General features: G+C 40.2%; 1 protein-coding gene across 2 annotated transcripts in view; it reads right to left on the reverse strand.

The window, feature by feature from the left end:
• The window catches only part of adamts17 (ADAM metallopeptidase with thrombospondin type 1 motif, 17), a 113,763-nt gene that overhangs the window by 49,391 nt on the left and 38,388 nt on the right, over positions 1–25,984 (reverse strand). For both annotated transcript variants that reach the window (XM_084342278.1, XM_084342277.1), the window contains exons 7-9: positions 25,310–25,353; positions 9,522–9,627; positions 623–763 (exon numbers count right to left, since the gene is read on the reverse strand). In XM_084342278.1, coding sequence (XP_084198404.1) covers positions 623–763; positions 9,522–9,627; positions 25,310–25,353 — 291 coding nt within the window. The remainder of the gene's footprint in view (positions 1–622; positions 764–9,521; positions 9,628–25,309; positions 25,354–25,984) is intronic.

Here is a 25,984-nt window from a genome sequence, read left to right on the forward strand (position 1 = left end):
GATATGATCTGAACAATGTTAGTTGTTATTTTGAAAGCATGGTGACATCAGAAGGTATAACATATGAATTAAGACTTCTTCTCATGTGTGAGGGACAACTTAGAGGGGCTCAACATTCTGTAGAGATACAGTACATACTGTATATAACTTTTCAGAAATGTGTGTAGAAAATTTTTGAAATTGCAAAAAAAGTGTATTTAGCTAAGGAACCAAGATTAATATTTTGTCCAGACACAGGGAACAAGATTACGTCTTCTAGTATGCAACAATCCAAGCCATTACGAGCTGTAACTTGCAAATTTCCTGAATGATAATATTGTTTTTCATTCTTAATCATTTGTAATATATGTGTTTGTTCAGATATTTTACACATCTCACATCATATTTTTACATCTCAATTTATTTATGAGATGATTATTTACTTGATAATGTCTTTTTTTCTTATAATATGTCAGGTTTCATAGGAGTATCACAGGACAAATCTCACAAATAGCTGAATGCAAGATTTCCCATAATGTAGGAGCATATTTACAAATCTGTAAGAAGTCACCACACACCACAGGGAGGAAAACAACAGTATTATACAGTTCATTGTACAACATGTGAGTAAGAACACCCTCACCTTAGGAAGTTTTCGAGATCATCGCGGCTGCAGGAGGACCACGACAAGTCGCTGGGGTTTCTTCCTTTTACCCATTCACCTGACATGATGTGAGAGTGACCAGTGCAGGTGGCGTGGTCATCATCATGGCTCATTCCCATACTGAAGACAAGACATGGATATCAGACAGTGTGTACCATGCTTATGCTTACCATGGGAGCTATGACAGATTCCATTATGGTAAGATCAGCATATGCACGTTATGAGTGGGGTGGGTGTTTTTATCAAATTCTCCTGCAGTCCAGCTTTGTTTTACTTGGTATCACACTCTCCTGCACCTTTTCTTGTCTAAAATATTAATCATTTTCACCTCCTTGTATGTAAACAAACTCTGTATCAGCACACTACATTGTCATGCATATGTGAAGAAACAGAAACAGTGTCCCTAAGAAGGAGAAATTAACAATAAATCTTGCAAACAGAGGCTTGTTGGATCAGTACCATGATACAAATCACTCAGTTCTTATTGTGAATCCTCTGGATAGTTTGCCCCTTTGAATATGTTACTGATTGTCTGGTGTCAGATTATTTTTTTTCTTCTTTTACATAATTAACTAGAGTGTAAGCTACACAGTTATGAGGGGAAAAATATAGAAAAGCAGTGTAACTCTCTTCAAACACCTCAGTGCATCACTGGGTCGACTGAAGATAATGTCATTAAACTGTACATTTCAATTCTGTGTGAGAGCAACAAGGCGTTCTTGTACTGTACCATACTCAGAGAAAATGAGGGAATGATGTGAGAATTCAAACAGTGTGTAGAATTGTTACAAAAAACTAAGATAAACTGTAAGCAAACAGCGACAGAACACACATGAAAAACCAATGGAGTACAGTGAATTTCCTTTAACCAGCAGCATGTTTTGTTGTAACACACCTGCAACATATTGATAGAGCAGAGCCTTAGGGAAGCGCTGACAGGAAGGATCTCTTACCCACAGTGCATCTGTGCACACACAATGCATGTCTGTGTGAGAGACACAAACAGAGATCAACAGAGGATGGAGTGTGTGCTGAAACAGGGAGGACTTCACTTGGACACAGTAACTGTGTGTTGGTGTATGTTGGTGTGTGTGTGTGTGTGTGTGTGTGTGTGCGCGCGTGTGCGTGCGTGTGTTTCCACCCAAAGCCATGACCTACATTTGCAAATTAAAAACAACATCCTAGTCTGAACTCTAGGCAGAGAGTCAGAAACTAATAAATTACAAGTGCAGACTCTTTTCCCCTGGTTGAAACAAGAGCAATATAGAATTACATTTCAGGGCTCACACTTGTCCTCATCCACTGCAGAGGACAGTGCAGCACCTTCAAAGCAGAGGGAATAGAGCAGTGTCTGAGAACCATCCAACATGACCAGGATCATTCAGGCCAGACCAGACAAGCCACATTCTCTTAAACAGTCCACTAAAGATTGAATATATGCTGTTTATCCTAACTGATCACACAACACAGCACCAAACATCCACCATGGAATGTTATGTCTGTATGAAGATTAAATTAATGAAAACACGTCATAGCTAGGGATGTAACCAAATACAGATTTATCAGTGTTTCCACTATTTTCATATTAATATTCACAACCATATAAATCTTTGAGCAAAAGCTTGCCTCATTGCCCAACCTCAGACGATCAGCAATCAGTCCTGCCATGTTGAAACAGATATTAAAAGTCTGGTTCAAAACAAACTCTGGTGCATTTGCCTTTTTTGAGTGGAATGTAATCAGGTTCAACTCAGGATTGCATCTGCACGAGCAAAAAGATTTTTACAACAGAAAGTGAAAACTAGTTTAAATCGTGGTCTGTGATTTTTCCCTTGTTTCCTACTCTATGTACTTTGGTGTTTCCTTATTAAAATATGAGTGATAAAAATAATTGTAATACTGTGGTACAAGATGTATCTTTCTTGTCCTGTTTCTACCTGTTCGCCATTATCCATAAATGTCTAAACAATAGTCTAATGGAAGGCTATTAGCAAAACCCATCTTTGTTTACTTGTGACACCAAAAAAACTGGAATAAACAAGACAGCTTCCATCGTCCCTGTACCTTAAAAGTCTGCAGTGTCTGGTCTTTAAAACTACCACCCTGTGGCAAGTAGCACTGTTCTGGGAAGAAACTGGTTCTCCAATACATTAAAAACAATATCCTAGCCATCTTGGACCCTCACCAGTATGCATTCACAACCAACAGATCCACATAGGATGCCTTCTTGTAAATAGCAACACCTACAGAATGCTGGTGGTTAATTTCTGCTCAGAAATCTGCACCATGAAACCAAGTGGAAAATGTATAACTCTGGGACTGAGTTCCACAATCTGCAATTGGATATTGGACCAGATAGTTCAGATTAGCAGTCACACCTCCTCCACTCTAGTGCTGAACATAGGTGCCCCCTAAGGCTGTGTGCTCAGCCCGTCTTGTTCACACTGCACACCCATGACTGCAATTCCCAACATGGACAGAACTCTTGTGAAGACTGTGGATGGCACCAACATCATTGGCTGGATTTCAAACAATGATTAAAATTAATACCTGGAGGAATTCAACAATCTTGCAATATTCCAAAGAGAATAATGTATTGCCCAACATCAGAAAAACCAAGGAGCTGATAATTGATTTTGGAAAAAAGGAGGCAAAGACACACACCCCTGTCTACATCAGCGGACCTGAGGTGGAGCAGGTGAACAGTTACAGGTTCCTGGGAATCAACATCACAGAGGACCTATCATGGACCTTGTCACGGAGGCTCAGGAATGACTGTACTTTTTAAGGGAACTTAAAAAGGTACATTTTGAGTGTCAAGCGCTTGTTAAGTTAGTAACAGAAAGCATCCTGACTAGAAAAGTTAACACAGTGGCAAGGTTTGTGCACGGCCAAGGAAAGGAAGGCTCTGCAGCGGATAATTAAAGCCACCCAGAGGGCGCCAGTGCACATGCAAATGGTGTAGACATGTTTGATTAGTGCTCGTCTCTGCTACCCCGACAACACTATCGTCATACTGTGTACTGTGTGCACTTACGGCATGTTTACTCCCTTCATTCAAACCAAGTACACAGGAGACTGCAAGAGCAAATGCCTACAACAAAGCCAAATCCACCGACTGTCAAGCTGACAATACCAGCGTGGATATTAGGAAAAAGCGCAGCTAACAAGCCTCTCTGTGCAAGAGAGTCCTACGTGGCATTAACACTTTGATGCTTTTGAGATCAACATTCAGTTCACAGGCTGATCTACGGGCCTGTATGGTTAACCAGGAGCAAGGAGATGGTTCCAAAACACTCACTATCCTGGCACCCATCCATCATTGGATCATTAGAAGTGAAAGAGATGATCCTGCCCTGCAGCAGACTACAGCCCATGGAATACAAGGGAAGCAACGTCTGGATTTTTCTGGACAACATCAGTGAGGTGATGGCTCAATGCCAATAGTTTCAGGGATGCAATGCAGGCTACTCGTTCTTGGAAAGGATGAACACACGCAAAGGGAAGTAGACTTATGTATTAATACTGTTCACCCTGTTTATACTTGTGCCTGTGTGAATGAATTGTCTGCTAAATGCAGTTTAATATCATCTCATGCCACATTGGGACTTGACTGCAGAAAATATTTCACATATGATTGTTACAGTGTAGACTTTTGAATTAGTTTTTTATAGGAATGTTCAGTTTCCGATGTGGATATTGTACAACTTCTCCCCAACTGTGCTATTATTTTCTTAACAGTATTACACAGCCTATGTTTCAAACCTCTGAGGAGAGAGGAGAGGAGGGTTGAGGGCTTTTCACACAGCATATTCTTAGCCCAGGACTATCCTTAGCCCTAGGCTAAGTATGTTCTTTCTTATGGTTCAGGTATGTTCATCTTGTTCATTTCTTTTTGTATTTTTTTTTATAGGCTGCCATTCATTTGACTTTGTTTGCTATCTTTGTACTCAACCGAAATAATATATCTTATGTATGCAGAGGTCACATAGAAGGGTGAGACTAGGGGCAGGAATGTTGCAATAGTTTCAAGGAATGTCAAAGGGCTTGGTCACTCTGTCAAAAGAGACATAGTCTTGTGGCGTGGCCCATGAAAAATATTCGATTTTAATCTACCTTCATGACCACAGACCTTTAAAGCAGGTACATTTTGATCTCTGGTGTAATCAATTCATTTCCGTGAACCATACTCAATATTTGTTGATCCAGGCCTTAAAGATCAATGAATTGCATCAGATTGAAGTAGGGCATCCTGTTAACTAACCTTCATAAGATAAATGAACAAATGGCGGTTCTGACTTGAATGATTTCTTTGACCCCCTTACATTACCCAAACTTACCAATGCAGGGTTTTATCCTTAACAGATTTTCTCGCAAGATGGCACCATGGACAGCTGCCTCGGTGCGTTGGTGTGCATTGTTTTGTCTTGTTTTGTTCACAAACTCTGTCTTCTGCTGTGATACCCGGAGCTCTTTCACCAGAGAAGAGCTCATTAACATCAGGGGAATAACTTCAGCTGACTTGTTTACGACTTTTTTCTGTTCAACAGTGGAATTATTGGACATTCTGGTCAAAGGTGCGCTCACCTATGTTCATGTAGTTACCCGCCGTAGGAGAGGAAGATGTGTTGGAGTGCTTGTACATCTCCGCAAATGCGGGCACCGGACTTTACTACCTGGAATATTCCTGTCCAACGTGTGCTCACTGCAATAAACTGGACGAACTGCAGCTACTGGTAAAAAACAGAGACTTTTCTTCATCTTCCGTTCTGTGTTTCACACAGACGTGGCTGTGTGGATCGATACCAGACTCTGGGCTGCAGCTGGAAGGCTTCCAACTCTTCTAAGCAGATCGTGACACAGAACTCTCCGGCAAAGTGAAAGGTGGGGGAATCTATTTTTATATCAACAGTGGCTGGTGCAACGATGTGACAGTGATCCTGCTGCACTGTTCTCCTGTTCTGTTGTTTCTGCTGTCTGATTCTGCAGTGCTTTCATACAGTGGTGTAGATTTGTTGGTCCAGGTGTGTGTGTGATGGAATTTGAGGGATGTCTGTCTGCGATGTGGCCTGATTGGTCCACATGAGTCTACAACCCTACTTAAGATAGTCTCCACCATTGTCTTGTAAGATAACCTGATGAAGGTCTGAGTACCGAAATGTTGTTGTCATCAAATTTAATTACAAGTGAAGTGGACAGTGTGCGCGAGTCTTCTTCCTGATTTTGTTGGCCCTTGGTCTTCTACGCACTTGTCGATCCTCAGGTGTGCAAAAGCTGTACTCTGGATTGTTTTTTACCTGCATTCAGACACTACTATTGGGCTGCTATTAGGGTTCTAATGTTGGCATCTCTGGCAACATCCCGCTGTGGATAGCATGTCCTCTGGAGACCCCTTGTGGCTACATATAGAGGCTAATTCTGTTGCCAACTATTCTTGCAATACATTTCATTTTATAAGCTAGATGAGCCTGGATCTGTCAGATAACTTGGTTTATATATATTTGTTTCAACCATTCTTTCTTACCCTAGTGGACGGACAAAACTTTCCATGCCTGGAGGGAGAAGGATTTAGACCCCGTTTACACGGAGGGAAAACCCATATATTTTCATGCGGTTTGGCCTTTCATTTACACGAAAACGGAGGTTTTATAATGGAAAAAGATCATTTCTAAAAACTCCGGCCAAAGTGGAGATTTCTTAAAACGCCTTTTTTGTGTTCGCGTGTGTACTGGGTCAAACAGAGTTTTAGGTACTCAAACGTCACAGTTTGCGACTAAAAATGCATCACATCATGTGAGCATTCTATGTTTACATTTTATTTGCTTACTGATCATGGATGCTGTTAAGGTAGTGCTCATTTTTGAGTTTGTGCAAACGCTTTTGGCCTGTTTGCATTTGCAAACACAACTGCTCTACTATATCGAGGAGCAGAGGCAAAGAAGTGCACGGAGGTCAGCAGTTTTTCTACAGCTTTCACTCCCAAGTCCAAACAAATGAACCTTGTGCCATATTTACTATTTTGAAAGGAACAAGAAGTCGCTCTTGTTATGCTTTGTTGTTGTTGATTTTGAGGATTCTGATTGGCTTGCATGGCTTTATCCTTCTCGTTACACTGCCGCCTACAGGTTTGGCATAGTTATGATGGCGCTCGACGGCGTATTTATGCGGGTTCATGTCAACGAAAACTTTTTTGAAAACGATTCTATTGAGGACCTGTATGCACTTGGAAGATTGTACCATTTAGTCTGCTAAAAGAAAAATTTGAGCAGCCTCACTCACATCTTTTTCAAAATTTACAAATGTGTCTAGTCCAAGATTCGACAAGATCCATCTTTGGAACCCTTCCGGGGAAGCATTATTTTTTTGATGCCTTAAAGAACCCTCCTGACTCCAGGCATCTTATCTCAAAGTTTGTAGGTCTGTTTGACTCTTGTACCATAGGCTGTACTGTCAAAATTATGGATGCTTAAAAAGAGGAACATTGTCATTGATTTGTCTAAAGTTGTATTGATTCTGGCCCAAAATATCCCACTGGTACTCAAAGGCCTATGAAAGAACAATCTGCTCTCAATCCACTCTGCGTTTTCCCAAAGTTATGCAACAAAATTTGATGGTCGTTGAGGTAAGGAGTCTGCACAGAGCACAAAAAATACTAAAAGACAACATCCATCCCAGCCAAGGTCTGTTCACCCTCCTGCTGTTTGACAAAAGATACAGAAGTATCCGCTGCTGTACCACCAGACTACAGAGCAGCTTCTTTACTCAGGCTGTTTTACTTTATCCTCGGTTTAGTAAATGACTTGTTGTTTGTCTGTTTTACTTTGGGTTTGTCAGCACTTTTTTGGCCTTGGTTCATCCTTGACTACTAATGTGCATGTACATTGGCAGCAGTCGGACACAGTGTGTGCCAGCTTGTTACCTTTCCTGGCCCCCAAAGCTGGAGCAGAGCTCCTTCATGAAAACTGTAATAACACCTGAGGGGCCTGGCACAGTCACAAAGCTGCTACAAAGGTTCATACATTTTGGCATGATCATCAGGTTGGCATTAGCTGTGTATAACTGGGCTGTCAGTGAGGGTTTTATGTGTGGACAGCATGTTTCCTGCTTAAACAGACATGTTACTGCCACACAGCAAAGAAATAATCAGCTAATTTTGGCTCCCATGGAGATCTCAGTCACTTTTGTTACCCTACTGCAAATCTTTTGTATGTTAATATATAGTATCTGTGCATCTACCAAGTCAAGAGACCATTTTTATCAATAAATCATATAATTAAACATGAAAGAGTTTAAATGTCTTGTCACTATAATTTCTAAATGAGAAAGCTGACTTTCACCTTTTATAAATGTGTGTGTTTGACTTCTGCTTAAAAAATGTCCAGTAGTGAAAATGTCAGTATGCAGTATGCAGCAATGACTCCGCTTTCAACTTCCAACATATCGAACACAAATTTACGAACGCACATTCAGGAGATTCCCACTGACACAACCATCACCAACCAGGCTAACTGTCCCAATTTGTCTTCAAACACCAACTAATGTTACCAAAATGTTGATCACAGTGATGTCACATCCAGATGTTTGCAGCAGCAACAATAAGGGAGAAAATGTTTTCAGCAATCTAAAATAATTAAAGTAAAAATGTCTCTGTTCGGTTTTTGGCAGATAGTCAGATGTCCAGATAGATTCTTCTCATGTAAACTACAACTACAGCCAGCTGGTTAACTAAGACTGGAAACTCGGGGAAACAGCTAGCCTGGTTCTGTCTATTTTTGTTTAACAATTGATGAACATTTGCCTGCCTATCTGTTTGACTGACCTTTTTTTTTGATCATTGAGATAGGATTTACTTGAAATGAAGGTGGTTCAATGTTAAAAAAAAAAAAAAAGTCTAAATGAAATAGTGTAGTGGTGCTTAATTTAATGTAGAGTAACTGGTAGCTTAGCTCACTGCCCTTTCCAAGTAGCTTGCCCAACACTGCACAAAGGCAAGGCTATGAGTTGACATTTTTTTTGTCATTTTAACAATCCATTCTCTGTATGTTCTCCAGTTGCACAGTGCGTGCTAGGTATGGGTGATATGACCAACAAATTCATATCATGGTATATTTTTTGTGGGCACAATGAGAAAGCTTGAATAGACAATGTTTCATTTGTGATAATTCCAAGAGGAGAGGGTCAGGATGAAAAGAAGAGAAACTGGAGTTCCTGGTAAGTTTGGAAATCAATCTGTCTGATGTGTCATGTCGAGAGAGAGAGCTTGTTGTCACAGCAAACATCAGTCAGGCAACTCGTCCACTGACTGTTTGTGGACAAAAGACACAGAAAACCTCTCCAGCACATAATATCCTAACACAGCTTGCTTGTTATCCTTGAGTGAGACTCTCAACTTTGAAAAAAGCAACTTCAAGGTGTTCCACCGTCACTCCATGCTGGTCACATAGCCATAGGTTTTTCAGAGTGCTGGGTTTGTTTGTGGACATAGTGGAGGTGTAACAAGGTCTGTACTGAACTCAACTTTGGTCTCTTACATGACCCCTGTTAGTGTGCCTGATATCTCAAAGTAGGGACAGAATTCCAATTGGTAGATACACAATGTGTGAGCCAACAATAAATTTGATTTTGCTCGTGATTTGGATTAGCTGTAACATGTTACTGTTAAGCCACTGCAGAGAGTTGTTTTATTGTTGTTGAGGTTAAAGACTTGCAGTATCTTGCCCAAGGACATTGCAACATGTTGACTGCAGGCGCTAAGGATTGAACCACCGACCTGTCGGTTAGAGGATGACCACTATAACTCCTGAGCCACAGCCGCCCATGATAACATGATACATTTTCAAGATAGACCTGTCTGAAACTTGACTGCATTAAAACCTACTTGTGTCCCAGCTCGTGAGCGATGGTGAAGGCCAGATTAAGTCCATTGTCCTCTGCTAGCACACACTTCCTCTTGGCACTGCAGATACCACCCAAATAAGCAATACCTGCAACACAGTGACATGACATGACATTAGTTTCATAAATAACATGTACAACTCTGGGTAATACATTCAGTGTACATTTACACACTTCAACAAACCCAAGGTCACATGAGAAGATCAAGGTTATCGCTCCTTTCACCTCCATTTCTAGGCTGCAGATAGCCCTGCAGATAACACACTATACCTCAACTGACAACCAGGAATACGGGGGGAACAAGCTGCTGTGGCTCTATGAGGCTGTGTAGTTGCCTGCCAGCTGTGTGACTGAGTGTGGTTATTTGGTCACTGTGCCATATTGCTGTGTTTCTTTAACTACTTGTGTTTTGCTGCCTGTGAATCTCTAAAATCGTTTTTTGCTGTACCCTATGCTTTCCCACTTGGTTTGGTACTTTTATACAGAAACTACTTGTTTTTCTTGGAAAGTGGAATACAAAATATTGTTATTTGGTTACCTATATTAGTAAAACAATTGAGTATTTAAAGACATAATAATAATTGAAAGTGGGTGATATTAAATCTCAGTTCGATGGCTTGGTTGTTTCTGTAAATGTGTGGACATCATGCACCATTCGAAATGACTGGACACCACGGGATAAATACATTAAATGCATTGCTCTCTCATTGTCTATAGCTACAATATTGTGCAGAATGGACCCATTTAGTAAAATCCAAACATGGTGATTTTGTATTGGACTGGGCTCAGGCTACAGCCCTCTTCAATGGAAACATTATGGGTTAATGAAAACAGATGTTGGCCTGGATTTGGACGTGTGTGTTATTTTCCCTCTTCACTAGTTTGCCATTTTACAACCATGCATGCTTTGTCAGAGGCTGCAATTATGTGTGCATAATGTCTATGATCTGAGACAATTATAGGAAAGCAACCTTGATATATTTATTCAAATAAAGCAGGTCAGAAATATTCATTTCTTTGTTTTGACATGCAGAAAGTTTATATTTAAAAGATTGTTTAAACGGCTGCTTTAATCTTTAACAGTGGCAATGAGAGATATATACAGGGGAGAGATTGTGTCAAAGAATAACAGCTGAGTACTTAACAACAAACTTGTTCTTTTAAGAATGACTTTCTTCTATTTTACCATATAGTAGCTATTGTTCAAACACTAGACTCTGATGATAATCTCTGTATTTCCACTTTTATGCTTTTATTTCTCTTTCTCTTGTGAGCAATCAGGCTAAAATATACCGTTTCCTCCTGATTCAGTTTCTACTAAAAATATGTGATGCTTATTTCTACCATTTTTGTCCTAACAGATATTTGTGTATGAAGGAACATAAGAGTGTCAAGGTCTCTGTATTCTGTAAATGAAGTTTTTCAAATATGTCATTTGACCATAGTCAAAAGTGTATGAACCTGTGCCACACCTGTGAAGGCAGGGTGAGACGCCTAATGTCATAACATCGTCCTGCATCCCACTGCCTACACAATCTCTATCCAAGAATTTTGTGTCTTTTGCATGTCTTTATAGTCTTAATGTGATGAATCATACAAATGGGAACAATTATTTACACCACCAAGGGACTCATTCCCATCCTGCAAGTGAGAAACTGTCAGTATGAGGACGACCTAACTTAAGTCAACTATTAATAAAACAGTTCACTCATATACGTCTGAAAGGCATCAATTTACTAACTGAAACAAAATGGGCCCCACTTGCGTTTGAACCATTCCAACACAGAGCCGTGATATAACCTCGATAACCTTAAGATGGTGGTCTGATGGTGGTTTGGTACAAACAACATTCCCCCGACCAACTCCCATACAGCTCCTATACCGTAAAAAATGCAGCACTCCATGGACCATAACAAAAGCAGCCAGTAAACATAATTTGTGCAATACTTTTGCCTCCTCTGAACTGTTCCATTAAGTAGGAAGCAGACTTAGTTAACTGGGTTAAAAGCAACTAACTCAAATATTATTTTGGTGTTAGTAATGACTACAAGCAGTCAGACACACAGAAGTTGGAAGCAATGAAAATGTTGCACTTGCAGTGCTGAGCCAGCAACTTTCATTGGAAAGAATATCCTGCCATGTTTGGTCCATGGATGGAGGTCCTCATTAGCTGGTCAGATTCCCTTCAAATGACACTAGGTGCTAGTACTAAGCAGGCCTTTACCATACTGGCTCTATAAAGCCCACGTGAATAAAACAAAGCTGGGTGGTGAAGCTCCACAGTGAGGTCAGAGGTGTGGCTGAGATTTTCTGCAGCATCAAAGATCCGTTGAAGCCAGCACTTCTGAGACTAAAGCCCCCGGACAAAGAGCTGCGATCCACAGCGCTGTGGTTATCAGCGCTGGGTTTTGACCTGGTGTTAGGGGCTAGCTGGCTGATCAAACAGTGATGTGTTGGCTCAGATAGCTGGCGGCACATCCAGCCAGACAGCCTCAAAAGAGCCACAAAGCCTCATCAGGCCTCTGGACTCACAGCACTGCGCTGCCCACAAGCAGCTTCGGCCAGCCATTTATTTTGCGCTAATTAGCCGTTACAACATGAAGGGCTTTCCATTGAGCCACTGAATCCTGGACAGTCGAAGCCCCGAGTGCTGACAACACAGGCCTGAGTCAGCCTGGAAGAGACGCTTTGTTCACCCTCTCACACACACATATACACACACACACACACACAAATATGCACACATGCTTGCAAATAAATCACATATAAATACTTGTTCACCGCATACTGACCCCACCGGCCTCTATGTCACACTAACACCCCACCTATAAACACACCACCCACATATACAGACTCTACACACATATGTACAGTACGCACACATTTGCACATGTATATACACAAATATTTATATAAAAGGAGTACTCCGCACTGACAAACTTTGCACACACCCAAACATGAACAGACACAAACAGATACAAGCATTCATGTGCAAATACACTATAGTGGTACACCCATACAGTCTAATGCAGGCAAACACTCCACAGTCATGAATTCTACCCTTGTTGATGCTGTCAAATTGATGTCAAACTACATTGTAAGACTGGACTACACTATAGTTGAAGGTGTTGTACAATGTTTTATGTTTAAGATTAGTGTTGTCTAACAATGTCTAACAGTATGAATATGTAGTTTGCCCCTTGCGATATATTTAAATGCAAAAACTATTGTTAAAAAGATTTTATTTTTGTGGACAGTTTAAAACTTTAAATGCACTTTCATTTAAAGTTTTAAACTGTCCACAAAAAATACTCAAAGTGGTCTACAACGCTTGTCACATTAACCCATTCACACACACATTCATACACTGATAGTAGAGGCTACCATGGAAGGCGCCAACCTGCTCATCATGAGTGATATAGCCCTTCCTTTTCCAAAGCAGCCCGCAGTATTTCTATGCTCAGCCATTCACACACATTCACACCATAATGGAACAGAAATCAAGAGCACTGAAGTTCAGTAACCGGTAAGTGAGAAAACTTTTGGTGTATGCAGCCGTCATTGGAATGAATGGAAACAATCATGTAATCTACTATCTTCTTGTAATACATCTGTGGTGTTAACTAAAATTAGCTAGTAATCATATATGTCTACAAATGTAGTTGTCCTATTTGTTACTTTGGCTGTATAACTTTTCAGTGCGAACACACACACACACACACACACACACACACACACACACACACAGACACACACACACAATGTGTGATCAGATGATTTGTGCAGCGTCACCTCCCACCAGTCAGCAGCTACTCCATAAAGTTTCCTGTCATCAGGGCCTTGTTCAACATCAACATCCCACCAACCCCCTAATCTTCCAGTTACATCTATGCTCCAGTAAAGCAAACACAGGAAATAGGATGCTGCTACAAATATTACTTTTATCCCAGGCCCATCCACCACCCCACCATCATTGCCTCCAGTCCTGTTCTGCTTCACTGTGGCTTTTTGAGGTTAGACTTCCATCAGTTTGCTGATTTATGAGAACAGGGTTTTTTTCTTTAAATATGTTCCATCAGTCAGCCTGTGTCACTCCCTTGTTCCCATGTAGCCTAAAACCTAGAGATTCTTAGTTGGAAAACAAAATGAAAAAAAAAAAAAAAGATTCTATATCCTGTATCATGACCTATTTAGGGATTTCTAATATGAATAAACTTGTTATTGTGAGGTCAAAGCAGTAATGATTCAGGGAAAAATGCTGACTTTTTTGGATGAACATTGTGAAATATACATCTACTGAATATTGACCAAAAATATCAAATACGCAGAACTCATGTGTTGCTCTTCTGATCCTGAAGTTAATGGGGTCTATTCTCGGCCAAGTCCCATCTTCCATTCAAGTTTGGAGCGTTAAGGAGCTTGGAGGATCATAAAACATAAGACATTTAATTATCAATCTGCTCTTACCAAAAGAACCAAAGTAATCTTATTCTGAAATCCTCATTGTGGGGTTAGGGGTCTTTTAGCAACCCTGTGTACTAAACACTTTTATCAAATACATTTTGGAGGACATTCTTGCCATCTGGATTATGTTCACGAGCCATGGCTTTTTGTAGTCCAGGTAGAGTAAAAGTTCTTATACCTCAGAAGTCATAGGGATAGTGCTGGGGTGGATGGTAGGTGTAAAAAGTGACACTGGAGAAGAAGGTCTGTGTTCTGTGCCATGTGGTTTGGTTTAGGTGAAAGCATTTTGGTTCAGGTTAGGGAAAGACCAAACCAAACATATCCTATCTCATTTCAATATGAAACCAAGACCATGATCATTCCCTAACCTTAACCAAGAGCTTTGAGTTGCTTAAATACCACACGCTCTAATTTCACAATCCACATAGTCATTTGACCCATTGTTAATATTAACTTACGGATTCATTCAATAAAAATGATCCAGATGAGACAACTCACAAAAAAGAGCCAAGTCATCCAAATCCTTCTGTGTATAGTGGAGATGTTTGTTCAGTTCAATAAAACAGATCAACAACTAAAACCTTCCCTGGAGTCTTATCAAATGCTACTCCATGGCCACATTTGTGTGTGTTTGGGGGCCTTTTGACACAAAAAAGTTTGAGACAGCCTGGAGAAGAGAAACAGGGAGGGGAAATGTGGGTGGTAGGGGTTTTGAAGCAGGACCTTTTATGAGTGCTGTGATTATAGTGAGGCTCAAAGTAGGTCACACACTTTGGGCCTGCTTGCACAAAGAGCAGGAGTGTTCTCATTGTGCAGGAAGATTAGCAGGTTGAGAGTATTATGGTAGGGCAGAGCCGTGCAGGGCCAGGCATGGCCAGGAGCTGCCACAATGCCTCACAACACACAGCGCTGCCTCTGTCCGCATCTACTTCCATTACCTCATAGCTATGTGCATGCTGATAATATGTGATAGCGTGTGGGAAGTAGCGCTATGTAGGGTAAAACTGAGATATGGATTCAATCAGAGCCAGAACACTCAGTTTCTTCCACACTCTCTGTACTTTTATTAGCCATGTAATGAATAAATGCTTGTCTACATGCCAGTGGATCCATCGTTACAAATAGAAATTAGAGAGGAAAGCTTTGTTGAGACTCACAACACTCACACACATTCTACTACAGGATATATTTTGGAAATGTATATGGTCACCATATGAAAAAGAATCTCTGTAACAGCTTTAGGCTTTACTTACACATACCTGATGAATCACTTTGCGAGGCAGCTGGATTCAGTGTGATTCTGTGATCCAGTAAATCCATTTTGCCAGGCTTCAAGCTTCAGTATGCCCACAGTAGTTCCTATGAAGAACTACTTGCAGCTACGGGCGGGGTTTAGGTGTGGTGACCAGCGAGAGAAGACACTGTTAGTTTTAACTGCTAGTTCACCACCACCAGTGTCTAGACTCCATCGGGGGGTTTCCTATTCTAGGCACAGCTTCATCACCTCCCCAAATATTACTTCACCACGGAGTCTAACCGCCAAACTTTCCCATTCTTTTGTACACATGGAAATAAATCATGTTCACTCAAAAAAATTATGAGTCTCTCTTGAACTTGTTTTACCAACAGGCTGCATTGGCGGTAGCGCTCTCTTACTGTCAATCTGATTGGTTGAAGTTAGCCCATGGTATAAGGTGATGGACAGACTATTCTTTGGGAGTTCCTGCCCTTTTCCAATCCGTTTCAAGCGGCGCCTTTTTGAGATGGTTCTGTGCAACAAACATCTGGTGATGAGACAAAAACTTAAAGGGAGTGGGCTCCTTCAAATGGTGGACAACAGAGATGTTCAGCCAAGGGACAGACAGGATCTTTTTCACCGTGCTCAGCTCAGATTTATCTAGCTGAATAGCTACATCTCTGTACCTTATTTTTGGTTTGCTCTGTGGGCGAGTCAGAAAGTCATGTTTGAGTTTGTATTCTTGTTTACATTTCTTCTTCTTTCTTCTTTTTCCTGTGTGTGTAAGACAATGTGTCATCTGAGAACAGCTTTGATGATACCGTTTTAAGTACAAAGGGTGATGTTTCTATTTAATTGAGTGACGGACGTCTACTCTCTGGAAAGGAAATTGCTGAAAGTTTTGTCCACTTGGGGAGAAGGGTTGAATAGCCACCCACTTGGAGGGATTGGATCTGCACAAAGCAAAGACCAATGGTCCATTGTCTGAGATAATAATGGGATAAGTAATAGGAATATTCTCTATTTGATGGGTTCTTTGAATGCCAGCAATTAAGTGTGGGATCAGTCTAGGTTTGGGTTAAGGATCGGATTGAAGTCCCCTCTTATAATGAATAACCCTTTCACATTGGGCAGAAAACCCACTAACATCTGGCTTTTGTCTTTAATGTGAATGGGAACAATCAGCATTCATTCCCGCATCAAATTACTCTGCAGTTGTCACAGGTGTTCATAAGCTCAAGCTCTGATTGGTTGTGATGGAAACACCACACCTGGGTGGACATGCTAATTTTCATTTGTTACCAGCCGCAACTTCAGCTCTGGAAAAAATAAATCTAATTCAGAATGTTATTGATTAAGACTCTTCTACATCTTCTCAATGTAGTCTTATGAGGTATGTGATTTGCAGCTTTCTACTCTTCCCTGTTTCTTTCTACCGCATTCATGATGACAAATGTGACACACAAGGAAAAAAAAACAGAAAGGCAAACTCGCCTCCTGGCAATAAGCAAGGAATCAATCAGTTTTACCTGAGTTTAAAAAACTGCATATAGGCACTCATTTTGGTGTAAAAGTGGTATAACTGTTTCCAGTATTCAAGTTTTAGGTTGAGGATCGGATTGAAGTCTTCCCCTACTATGATAATCAATATATTTCAATGAGTTGTGAGAATATACTGTATTAGAAATCATTGAGCCCATAAATGTTGGCTTTTGTTATGTTCACAATTGCGAATGCCAAGTGGTATGTTCCAAGATCACCTATTTCCATTTCATGATGCATTTTCATTTATTTTTTGGGCTTCAGGAACCCCTAACACTCTGGGAATGCAAGGCCTGTTATGTAGCTCTCTGTTTTAAATGTGTACAAAGTGTTATGAGGACATGTATAACTAAAAAGAAAAAAAAACACCTACAGTTACACCTGATTTGTTATAAATAATTGTATATAGCTTGATTTAATCACAGTTTTACTTTTGTATGCTACAATTGGAACCTGTTATTACATTTTAAAGTTTTAAAATGCTTTATTGAGCATGTTTGTGTTTTGATATTAAAAAATAACCATCTTTAAAATCTTGATTTTATGATTTTTGTTCGTTTTTGTGTCCATTATGCTGATACTATATCTAAAAGTGAAAAAATAATTTGTCAGGTCATATTGGCTGAAAAAAAAAAAGATATCAAATATTGGCATGGGAAACATTTTTTTAATGTGATATAGGATGGCAAAATCAAAAGTATAAAAAAAATGGCCAAAATAGCCCAAGACTCCTAAGGGTTAAGTTGGAAAACTAATGCAACCTTACCTACACAATGAATGGCATTCTTCATTTCTGTATATATTTTTTTTTCCTTCCTATGTGTGGATAGGTTCAGAAAAAACAGAAAACAGATGCAGATGAGGACAGCAGCATGGACAGCCATTCTGTGCATACTAAATTGGGTATCCACATACACACTCGCATTCCACAAATGTGCAGTCGGCACAAGTAGATAGATGCATTCCACATGGTCATAAATTTGTGGGGGTTCGTGGTCGTCTGCACAGATGTCAACACCTGCTCTCTTGGGCAGCTGATGAAATTTACATCACAAGGTTCCCCTCACACCTGCCGAAATCTGCTTTAAGGCCTCCAGCTGACGACCATCAAAATGAAAACCGAACATTTTCACACTGAGATGTGTTGCTCAGGAGACATGCTTTTGATCTCCACAAATTTCAGTGAAGTAACTCATAGTGCTGTTGTGGGTCATAGCAACATTGTGATTTTCATGTCATGTACTGAGTCTACGGAGACACATCATGTCAAACCACAATGGACTATTCTTGAGTAATCCCTGTCTCTCTCTCACTGTCCAAACATCATCACAATCTGTCAGTTAGCCTGAAAGGGGGAGGAAGGACTAAAGAGAAAAGTGAACCTGGTAAAGAGCATTTGGAAATGATGTCAATGATTCCAACAAAGGTCAGGCTTTGGATGCATGAAACCTCGTTGAGAGACATTTCTGGTTAGGTCATAGGCTGCTGTCCTCCCATTGTTTGGACCTCACAAAGGTCACAGACAAAAAATGCTGAAATAAAATAAATTAAGCACTAAGCATTAAGCAGCAAGGCATAAAATCCAAGTGGTGCTGCTCCGAGGCTGTCAGTCTGATTGTGATTTGTGTGATGTTCTAATCAAATACATGTAGGGGAGTAAAAAGTACAATATTTGCCTCCCAAATTTAGTGGAGTGTATGTATGAAGTGACAGAATACAGTACCTTAAGTACAGTACTTTAGTAAATGTACTTTTTATGTACAAACCAGAAAGCCAGGTTTAATGACTCAACACTAAGCCGTTCACATTTAAAAGTGCTGACTTTCGTGTTTAGACCTCCCAGATTCTTTAGGTATAACCTCTGTTTGTGTGAGTCACTTTGTCCTGCCATGGGAGGATTCAAAACTCCACAACCAGTGATTATACCAGGATTAAACCTTCAACTCTCTATTGTTGTTTCACTTCTATTCTCCTAAAAATCCCTAATCTTACCTGGTCAACAGTTTAACATTCTAAGATAAATACATTTAAAGACACAACACTATAGTAAACAGCTTGCCAGGCTGAAGTTGTTTGCAGTGAGAGCCACTCAGAGAGTGACTACAAACAGGCTGGTTGTGTCAGGACCTGCAGCTGAGGGAAAACAAGGAAGTGAAGGAAGAGATTAGCAGGAAAAATAGAAGAAAAGCTCTTTCCACACTCCTGTGGGTCAATGAGGCTGAGGTGACACGGTCCACTAAACATCAGTTAGGAAATACCACCATCTGCTCTCTACATTCACCTACTATACGCTAAATTAACTGTCATCCTGCTTATGAACCTTTTTAAGAACCAATGAAAAACAAAGGTGTATTTTCAACTGAGGATTTTTTTATTTTATACTTTGCTTACATGGCACATATTCTAGAGCTGCAACCATTAGTCCATTAATTGATCAGTTGATCAACAGAAACTTTGCAACTACCTTAATGATCGATCCTCTAGTTGCCGTCTCTCCAGTATGAGGATTTACTGCTTTTGTCTGTTTTACATAATTCTTCATGGAAATTGTTTTGGACTGTTTATCAGACAAAAAAAGACATTTGAAGATATAACTTTGGGCTCTGGTAAAATATTGTGAAAATTTTTCAAAGTTTTATGACACTTTATAGACTAAATGATTCATTGATAATGAAAATAATCGTTAGCTGCAGCCCTGGTAAATTAAAAAGAACTCCCTTAACCCCACTCAACATCTTTGGGTTGAACTGCAACCCCGACAGAGAGCCAAGAATTCCCAAAGCCAGGTTGCAAGTGCGCTGCACTTTACGCCCAGATTATCCATGGTTAAACTAGAAAATGGACTTGGACACACCCTAAACACACAAGCACACTGCGCTTTAGATCGAGCACCATAGACCGTCTAAATAGGGCCCAATGTTGTGTTATGTTATTTGTATTATAATAACGATTGAATAAAGAATTAATGTGTTTCTTACCAGCTCTGTCATCCAAGACAACATTTACTGAAGGCCTTTCCTTTACTCTGCTAGCTTGCTAGCTATCTTGACAGCCATCTGAAGGCAGCAGGTAGTCTCTCACTGGAGTGATGTTACAAACTGTCAAGCCACAAGGACACACACCAGATCGGCAGATTACATTTTGTGCAACCAGCAACAGACTAGTTTCTACTGGTGTGTTGTATACTAACACATTAAAAACAGTTCTCACAGTTCCATGAAAAACCATCCATTTAAACTCCTCTCTCCACTATTAAGTCCACCTGGACCACCTGTTCCTACCAATCCTGCCCCGGTGTCATTATCTACAACACTGTGTAACAAGGGACAACAGCTGCACACACTTCTTATTTTTTGATGAGTCTGGCCCATGTACTGTCTGGCAGGACACCGTGGGCAGTGTGGACTGCAATCTGCTGGGTTCACAAAAATAGGTCCCACTGTTTGTCCTGCCTGTCCTGGCAGATTCCACTACAACAACTGTAAAACAATGATGAAACCATCCTCAGCATCAGAATGATTCTTCAGATGATCACAATTGAAACCATTTGCTCCATTGTTGTGTGCAGACAGTCAACCACAATCAGCCAGAAAAAAAGTCCCTGAATGTGCAGTAGATGTTTGGACGCCTTATCCATTACTTCACACACCTAATGTAAGATGGCTCTTCAATTGGGCGGGGAGGCAGCTTTGAATGGAGGTATTATGCCAAGTGTCAACTTTAGTTTCCCTAATACTAAATTATGATGAGAGCATTTTTGGCTGCCACTTTAGCCACTTGGTAGAACATCCACTTGATAAAAAAATATAATTGAGTATTTTATATGTATACATATACATATATATATATATATATAGTATTATTTGAGTACGAGTATGGCACTCAGTAGGGCGCACCAACAGTCCACTTTGATTGAAACTTCATAACCTTGTATCACTTAAACCACCCATAACTACTTAACTATAATTTAAACTCACCAGATCTAGGATCTACATAACATTGTGCTCAGCCACCTTAACGTGCCTGATTTTCTTTTATCAAGAGCCATGCATTATGTCCTGAACATTATAGAAAATGATGGAAAACGATATATCTCACAATGTTAAAGAAAGTGAGTTCCTTTATCCGGACCCACACCAAAAATGGGGTCTATTCTGGGCTGAGACCCATCCTCCATCCAAGGTTACCAGAAATTTGTACATTAGTTTTTGTGAAATCCATCCATACATCCAGCCAACCGATAAAAACAAACAAACACAACCCCAAACACAACCACAACACAACTTTGCATTAAGAAAATGTTATTCATAGTAATTTCTTCATGTGCAAATGCATCTACAGGCCACTAAATCTAATATGAAGCTGAACTGACTCAACAGAGCAACAACCAAATTGAAACTATGAGGCCTCTTCAAAGGAAACCAGTCACACATGCAACATACTCACACAAACACTTAAAAAACTTGTGCACATATGCACACATGTACACATCAAACCAGATGAAAGGTGTCATGGGGCCCTTATTTTCAGCTTCAGATGGTGACAGAGTGTGAAAACATTCACACTCCTTCCTGATTTCAAATGGGGAAGTCCTCTTGGTATGAAAATCAGTAGATTTACTGGACTCTGTTCAAAGGTGTATTTCGTATGAAAAGGGTTCCCTATGACAAACACTGCTTTTGCTCTCTGAGGGACTCAGATGGCAGTATTATACAGCATCTGACTCAGATAAAGTCAGTGTAGGACTGCTCTGGTTTGTAACTCATTTCAATCTGTCTTTCTGTCTTTTACAATCCAGGGAATGTTGGTGCCCTTTGGTAAACTAAATATGTCGCACCAAGAACAAAAAACCCTCTACACTTTGGGTTCATGTGGTCAAATGGGGAAACAAGCAGGAAAGAAAAGCGCTTTGACTTTCATGGATGGCGGCCAATTCTCTAACTTCCAAGGGCATAAATCACAATTGTAGATGGATCAGTTCCAGCATTACATAATACAGAAACAGAGAGGCTCACAGAGGCAGAAGAAATCCATGTAGGAAAAGGAACAGAACTTCACAGAGTAGATCATTCTTTAGCCACCGCATCGCCTCTGAGTATGTTTAATTTCTTTTGCAAAATGTGTTTTTGAGGAAACATAATCGCTTTCTGGATTACATTTGCTGGTACCCTTTTTTAAATCCAGGAAAGTTGGTGAATGGTTTGGAATTCAAAGCTCAAGACTCTGACGACAGAGAGCAGGGTTCATATCCTGCATCCCATGTGTTGTTAGGTTTCAGCTACTAAAACACTTGGTTTGGGTTAAGGAACATTGGTGGTTTTGATTAAAATGTCAAGGCATCCTATCTTGTTCTTCAGTCCTTTCCAAACCTCAACTCAGCGCTTTAAGTCACTTAAACAAAACCATAGAAAAGTGAATAATACTGTACCTACCAGTAGCAGATTGGAGAGAAAAACAAGTGGCATATGTTGACAGTAAACAATTGTAAATGTTCAATATGGGGCTATGTTCAGACTGATACTGCAGAACCCTCCTGTCAACAAGCCAACAAGCCCCAACACCACACAGGTGCAAAGCAGAGGTTTCCACCAGTTGTCCACAGAAACGTTGAAACTGGCTCAACATTTGCACTGCAATGTCATCTGGCAACATAATGCATTGGCAGGTCCAATTCCTCAGGGCAGGAGAGGCTGTTAAAGACAGTCATTTACAGCACATAAATGATCAAGACATGATTCAAGAGAGATATGTGAAACTGGTGAGCTTTTGTAGAGACAGACTGCAAAGGCAGTAATCTTTTAAGATCATACACCGCTGTATGCTGTTCTCAAACCCACTCAAATACACATGCATCAGGCCAGAGCAATAAACCTTTGAAGGTGAAGACTCATCAGAAAGTGATGGAAGGGGGACTTCCAGTCTATTCCTTATAATGACCCTCAGGATCTTTTCAGCTCCTCCTCAGACGGCAGAATTGATGATCTCATTTAGCCTGTGATCATCAGCCTTCCGTACACTGCCGACACAGTACACTAACACAACTCTGTAATAAAACTGTCCAGCTACACATGGTAAAGCTCTTCATTTCCCTCCAAGGAAAAATGGCTGGACCGGCCTTTCCCATAAATAATGTCAGGGTTCTCTTTCCAGGCCAGCTTGTTGTGCAAGTGTACACCCAGGTATTCTATTGTGTTAATCACAGAATTCAGTCATGACAAGGTTAAAAAGTGATCTTTTCATTACATCACTTATCTCATTGTATTAATGAATCGATTGACAATTATTTGTGCCCCACAGGAAAACCCATGATCGTAGGGACTCCACTCCAATATGCACTGTGTCCCCATATTCAGAGATAGTGTATGTAACATTTCTGCATTAAAATGTCTAAAATCAGCTAGACCTTTGGTTAAATATTTCCTTGAGTTGTGCACTTGTATTATTCCAAATGCTTCCAACAATATTCAAACCCAAAGAAATCATTGTTTTACTCAAGGCAGGGTTGCCAGTCGCCATTTGGTTGCCAGTCGCTCTAACCTGCAGGAAAACATATTTTAAAATTATTTTCTCTCCTGTGTTTTTGACTTGTGGTCTGGTGGGGAAAAAGTTTTGCCAGGATAATCTTTTTTAAGTTCCTCATTCTAATTTTTCATGTGTGAAGCCAAGTGAAAAAAAAAAATGCAAGAATCAGATACACACATTCACCTAAAGCACAGGTTACCATGAATCCTTATTGGGGATCACAGGAAAACACCAACGCACTCTGCTCTAACTCCTGCAACTGACAATGACCACTATAACCATAAACTATTGTGTAACAGGAAAATGCTCATATATCAGAATTTGAACAATACTACATTTGAGGTCATAAAGTGTTAATCCTTTATCTGACTTGCTGATAATACAAAATATTCCACCCATGACACTAACGGTAGATAAGCGCCAAGTATGACACATTCCTCGCCAAAAAAAAGACATGCCAGTCACGTTAGATAACCTGCTAACACATCATAGATGCATTTTGTGTGTAGAGTGCAGAGAGAGAACATGGATGCTTTTCGTCCTATAGTCGTGCACTTCAGCCTCCTGTGGTCAAAATCAGTATTACAAAAACACTCAACACTTGAGTCGTACTTTCCTCTTGAATTTTGTTTTTTCACTCGGATCCTAGGATAAAAAATATTTTCCTGTGAAAAACAAAAAAATCAACACACAGAATTGTTTTCCCCCCCTGAATTTTGTTTTTCACATTTTTACAGAAGGAAGAAAATATGAAGGACTCAGAAAGATCATCCTGGTAAAAGTTGGTAAAAGATCACAAGTCACACAGGAGAGAAAATAATTTAGATCAGACTTAAAAAATGGATTAAAATGTAAATCTTACTTACACCTCAGGGCTTCCATAGGGACCTCTAATAACTTAAATTATAAATTGTGCATTTATTCAGTATGCTGGGTGTCTGGTGAGAACAGGCATGAATACTATTACATTATACTATACCACAAACACAGCCTTAAGTGGAAGTGACAGTGGATGTGTGAGTAATGACTCTTCCTGTCAGCAGCAAAGGTGGATGTGGTGTGTTGTTGAACAAAACCTCATGAGGAGGAAGTCATAGTGGACTGTTAAACTAAGCCTAAAATAGAGACCTTCAACCAGCTTTGTGTCACTACAGTGTTGGTTGTATATGCAACTTAACAATGGTAAACTTCTCTCCATTTCCCCTGCACCCAGTGCCCTCCACTCTTTCAGCAGCACAAATCCCCAAATGAAGCAAAACATGTCATCTGTCCGATTTTATGGCTCCTGTATCAACTACACTACTGTTCCACATTTTGTATGCATGTATACACGAACACAAAGAGTACAGTTGGTTCCAGAAAGGGTGAGCCACCAAGCTCTGATCAAACTGTCTAAACTAGGCAGAGCTGATAAACTATAAACCAACATGCAGTATGTCCTCAGATCCTGAACAGGAGAAGTGCTACAGAAAAATAAATATGGGCAGATATGCATACCAATAGGTCCAAGAAAAATTAATTAGTCATGCATAATTGACAGCAAAAATCCTTATTACACTCCACTACCGTCACCCACCATCAGCTATCTTTTAGGGTTGGTAATAGAACCATCACAATAACGTGGTTTTGAGGAGTCTACTCTCACAGAGACACATTTTCCACAAAAACACCAATGACTCCCTCATCACTTTGTGGTTTGAATGAATCCTTAACCTTTGCCGCCTGTGCTCCATTCACACAGCACCAAAATACCACACAGATGAGCAGAGTGACTTTCAAGATCAAAATACCAAGCAGTCAAATTGCTGACTTTCTCTGTAGAAGACAAGCGTGTGTGCGTGTGTGTGTGTGTCTAAGTGTGTGTGTTCATGGTAACTGTGTTCTCACACACACACAGACATGTAAAAGGACAATGTACTTCTTGTAAGTCGCTTTGGACAAAAGCGTCTGCTAAATGCCCTAAATGTAAATGTAAATGTAAATATAAAAGGCAAAGTAGCACTCACCGACAGTATCACAGGGTTCATCCTTGTGAACGCAGAAATCTGTCCTAAAAGAGAAAAAACAACACGTTAACTCAGTCTACCTTCATCTTTAGCTCTAACTGCACTGATAGCACAGATTACAGGACTGGCTTTATTGAAATCAGGCATCCATTCATGCAGAATCCACCAACACAGCACAAATGTCTGTGTAAGGGTTATGCTAGAAAACCGTGTTGGATGGCAGAAGTGTTTCTTCTGAGCGGCCTCGCAGGTGAAAAGCCAGCTGTCACTAGAGTGGCTCATGACACATACAGCGGCTTACAGACGTAATGTTAGCCCAGAAATTGGATGTGGAAGTATGAAAAGATAAAAGATTTTGGTAGTTACCATGGAAACTAAATTCTGAGCTCTAAATAAAATAAATATTTGTCAGGTGTGTCAGCTCACATCTACTTGACATGCCTTCAATTTCGAGTTATGGCAGGGCTCGTGGCTTTTGATGGCATGCTCTACAGAAGTGACACGTGTCACCTGTGCTTTTCATGTTGTCCACTGGAGAAATTTGTTACGTTGTGGACACCTTCATATTTGTTCACATACAGCTTCGTTACTGTGGATATATCAGTCATCAAATATCAAAATAACTGAGATTTCAAACTTCATCTTGTCAATAACTGTCAAAATATGAATGCTTTA

Source organism: Pagrus pagrus (assembly GCF_965226575.1).
Source record: "Pagrus pagrus genome assembly, chromosome: 1".
NCBI lineage: Eukaryota > Metazoa > Chordata > Actinopteri > Spariformes > Sparidae > Pagrus > Pagrus pagrus.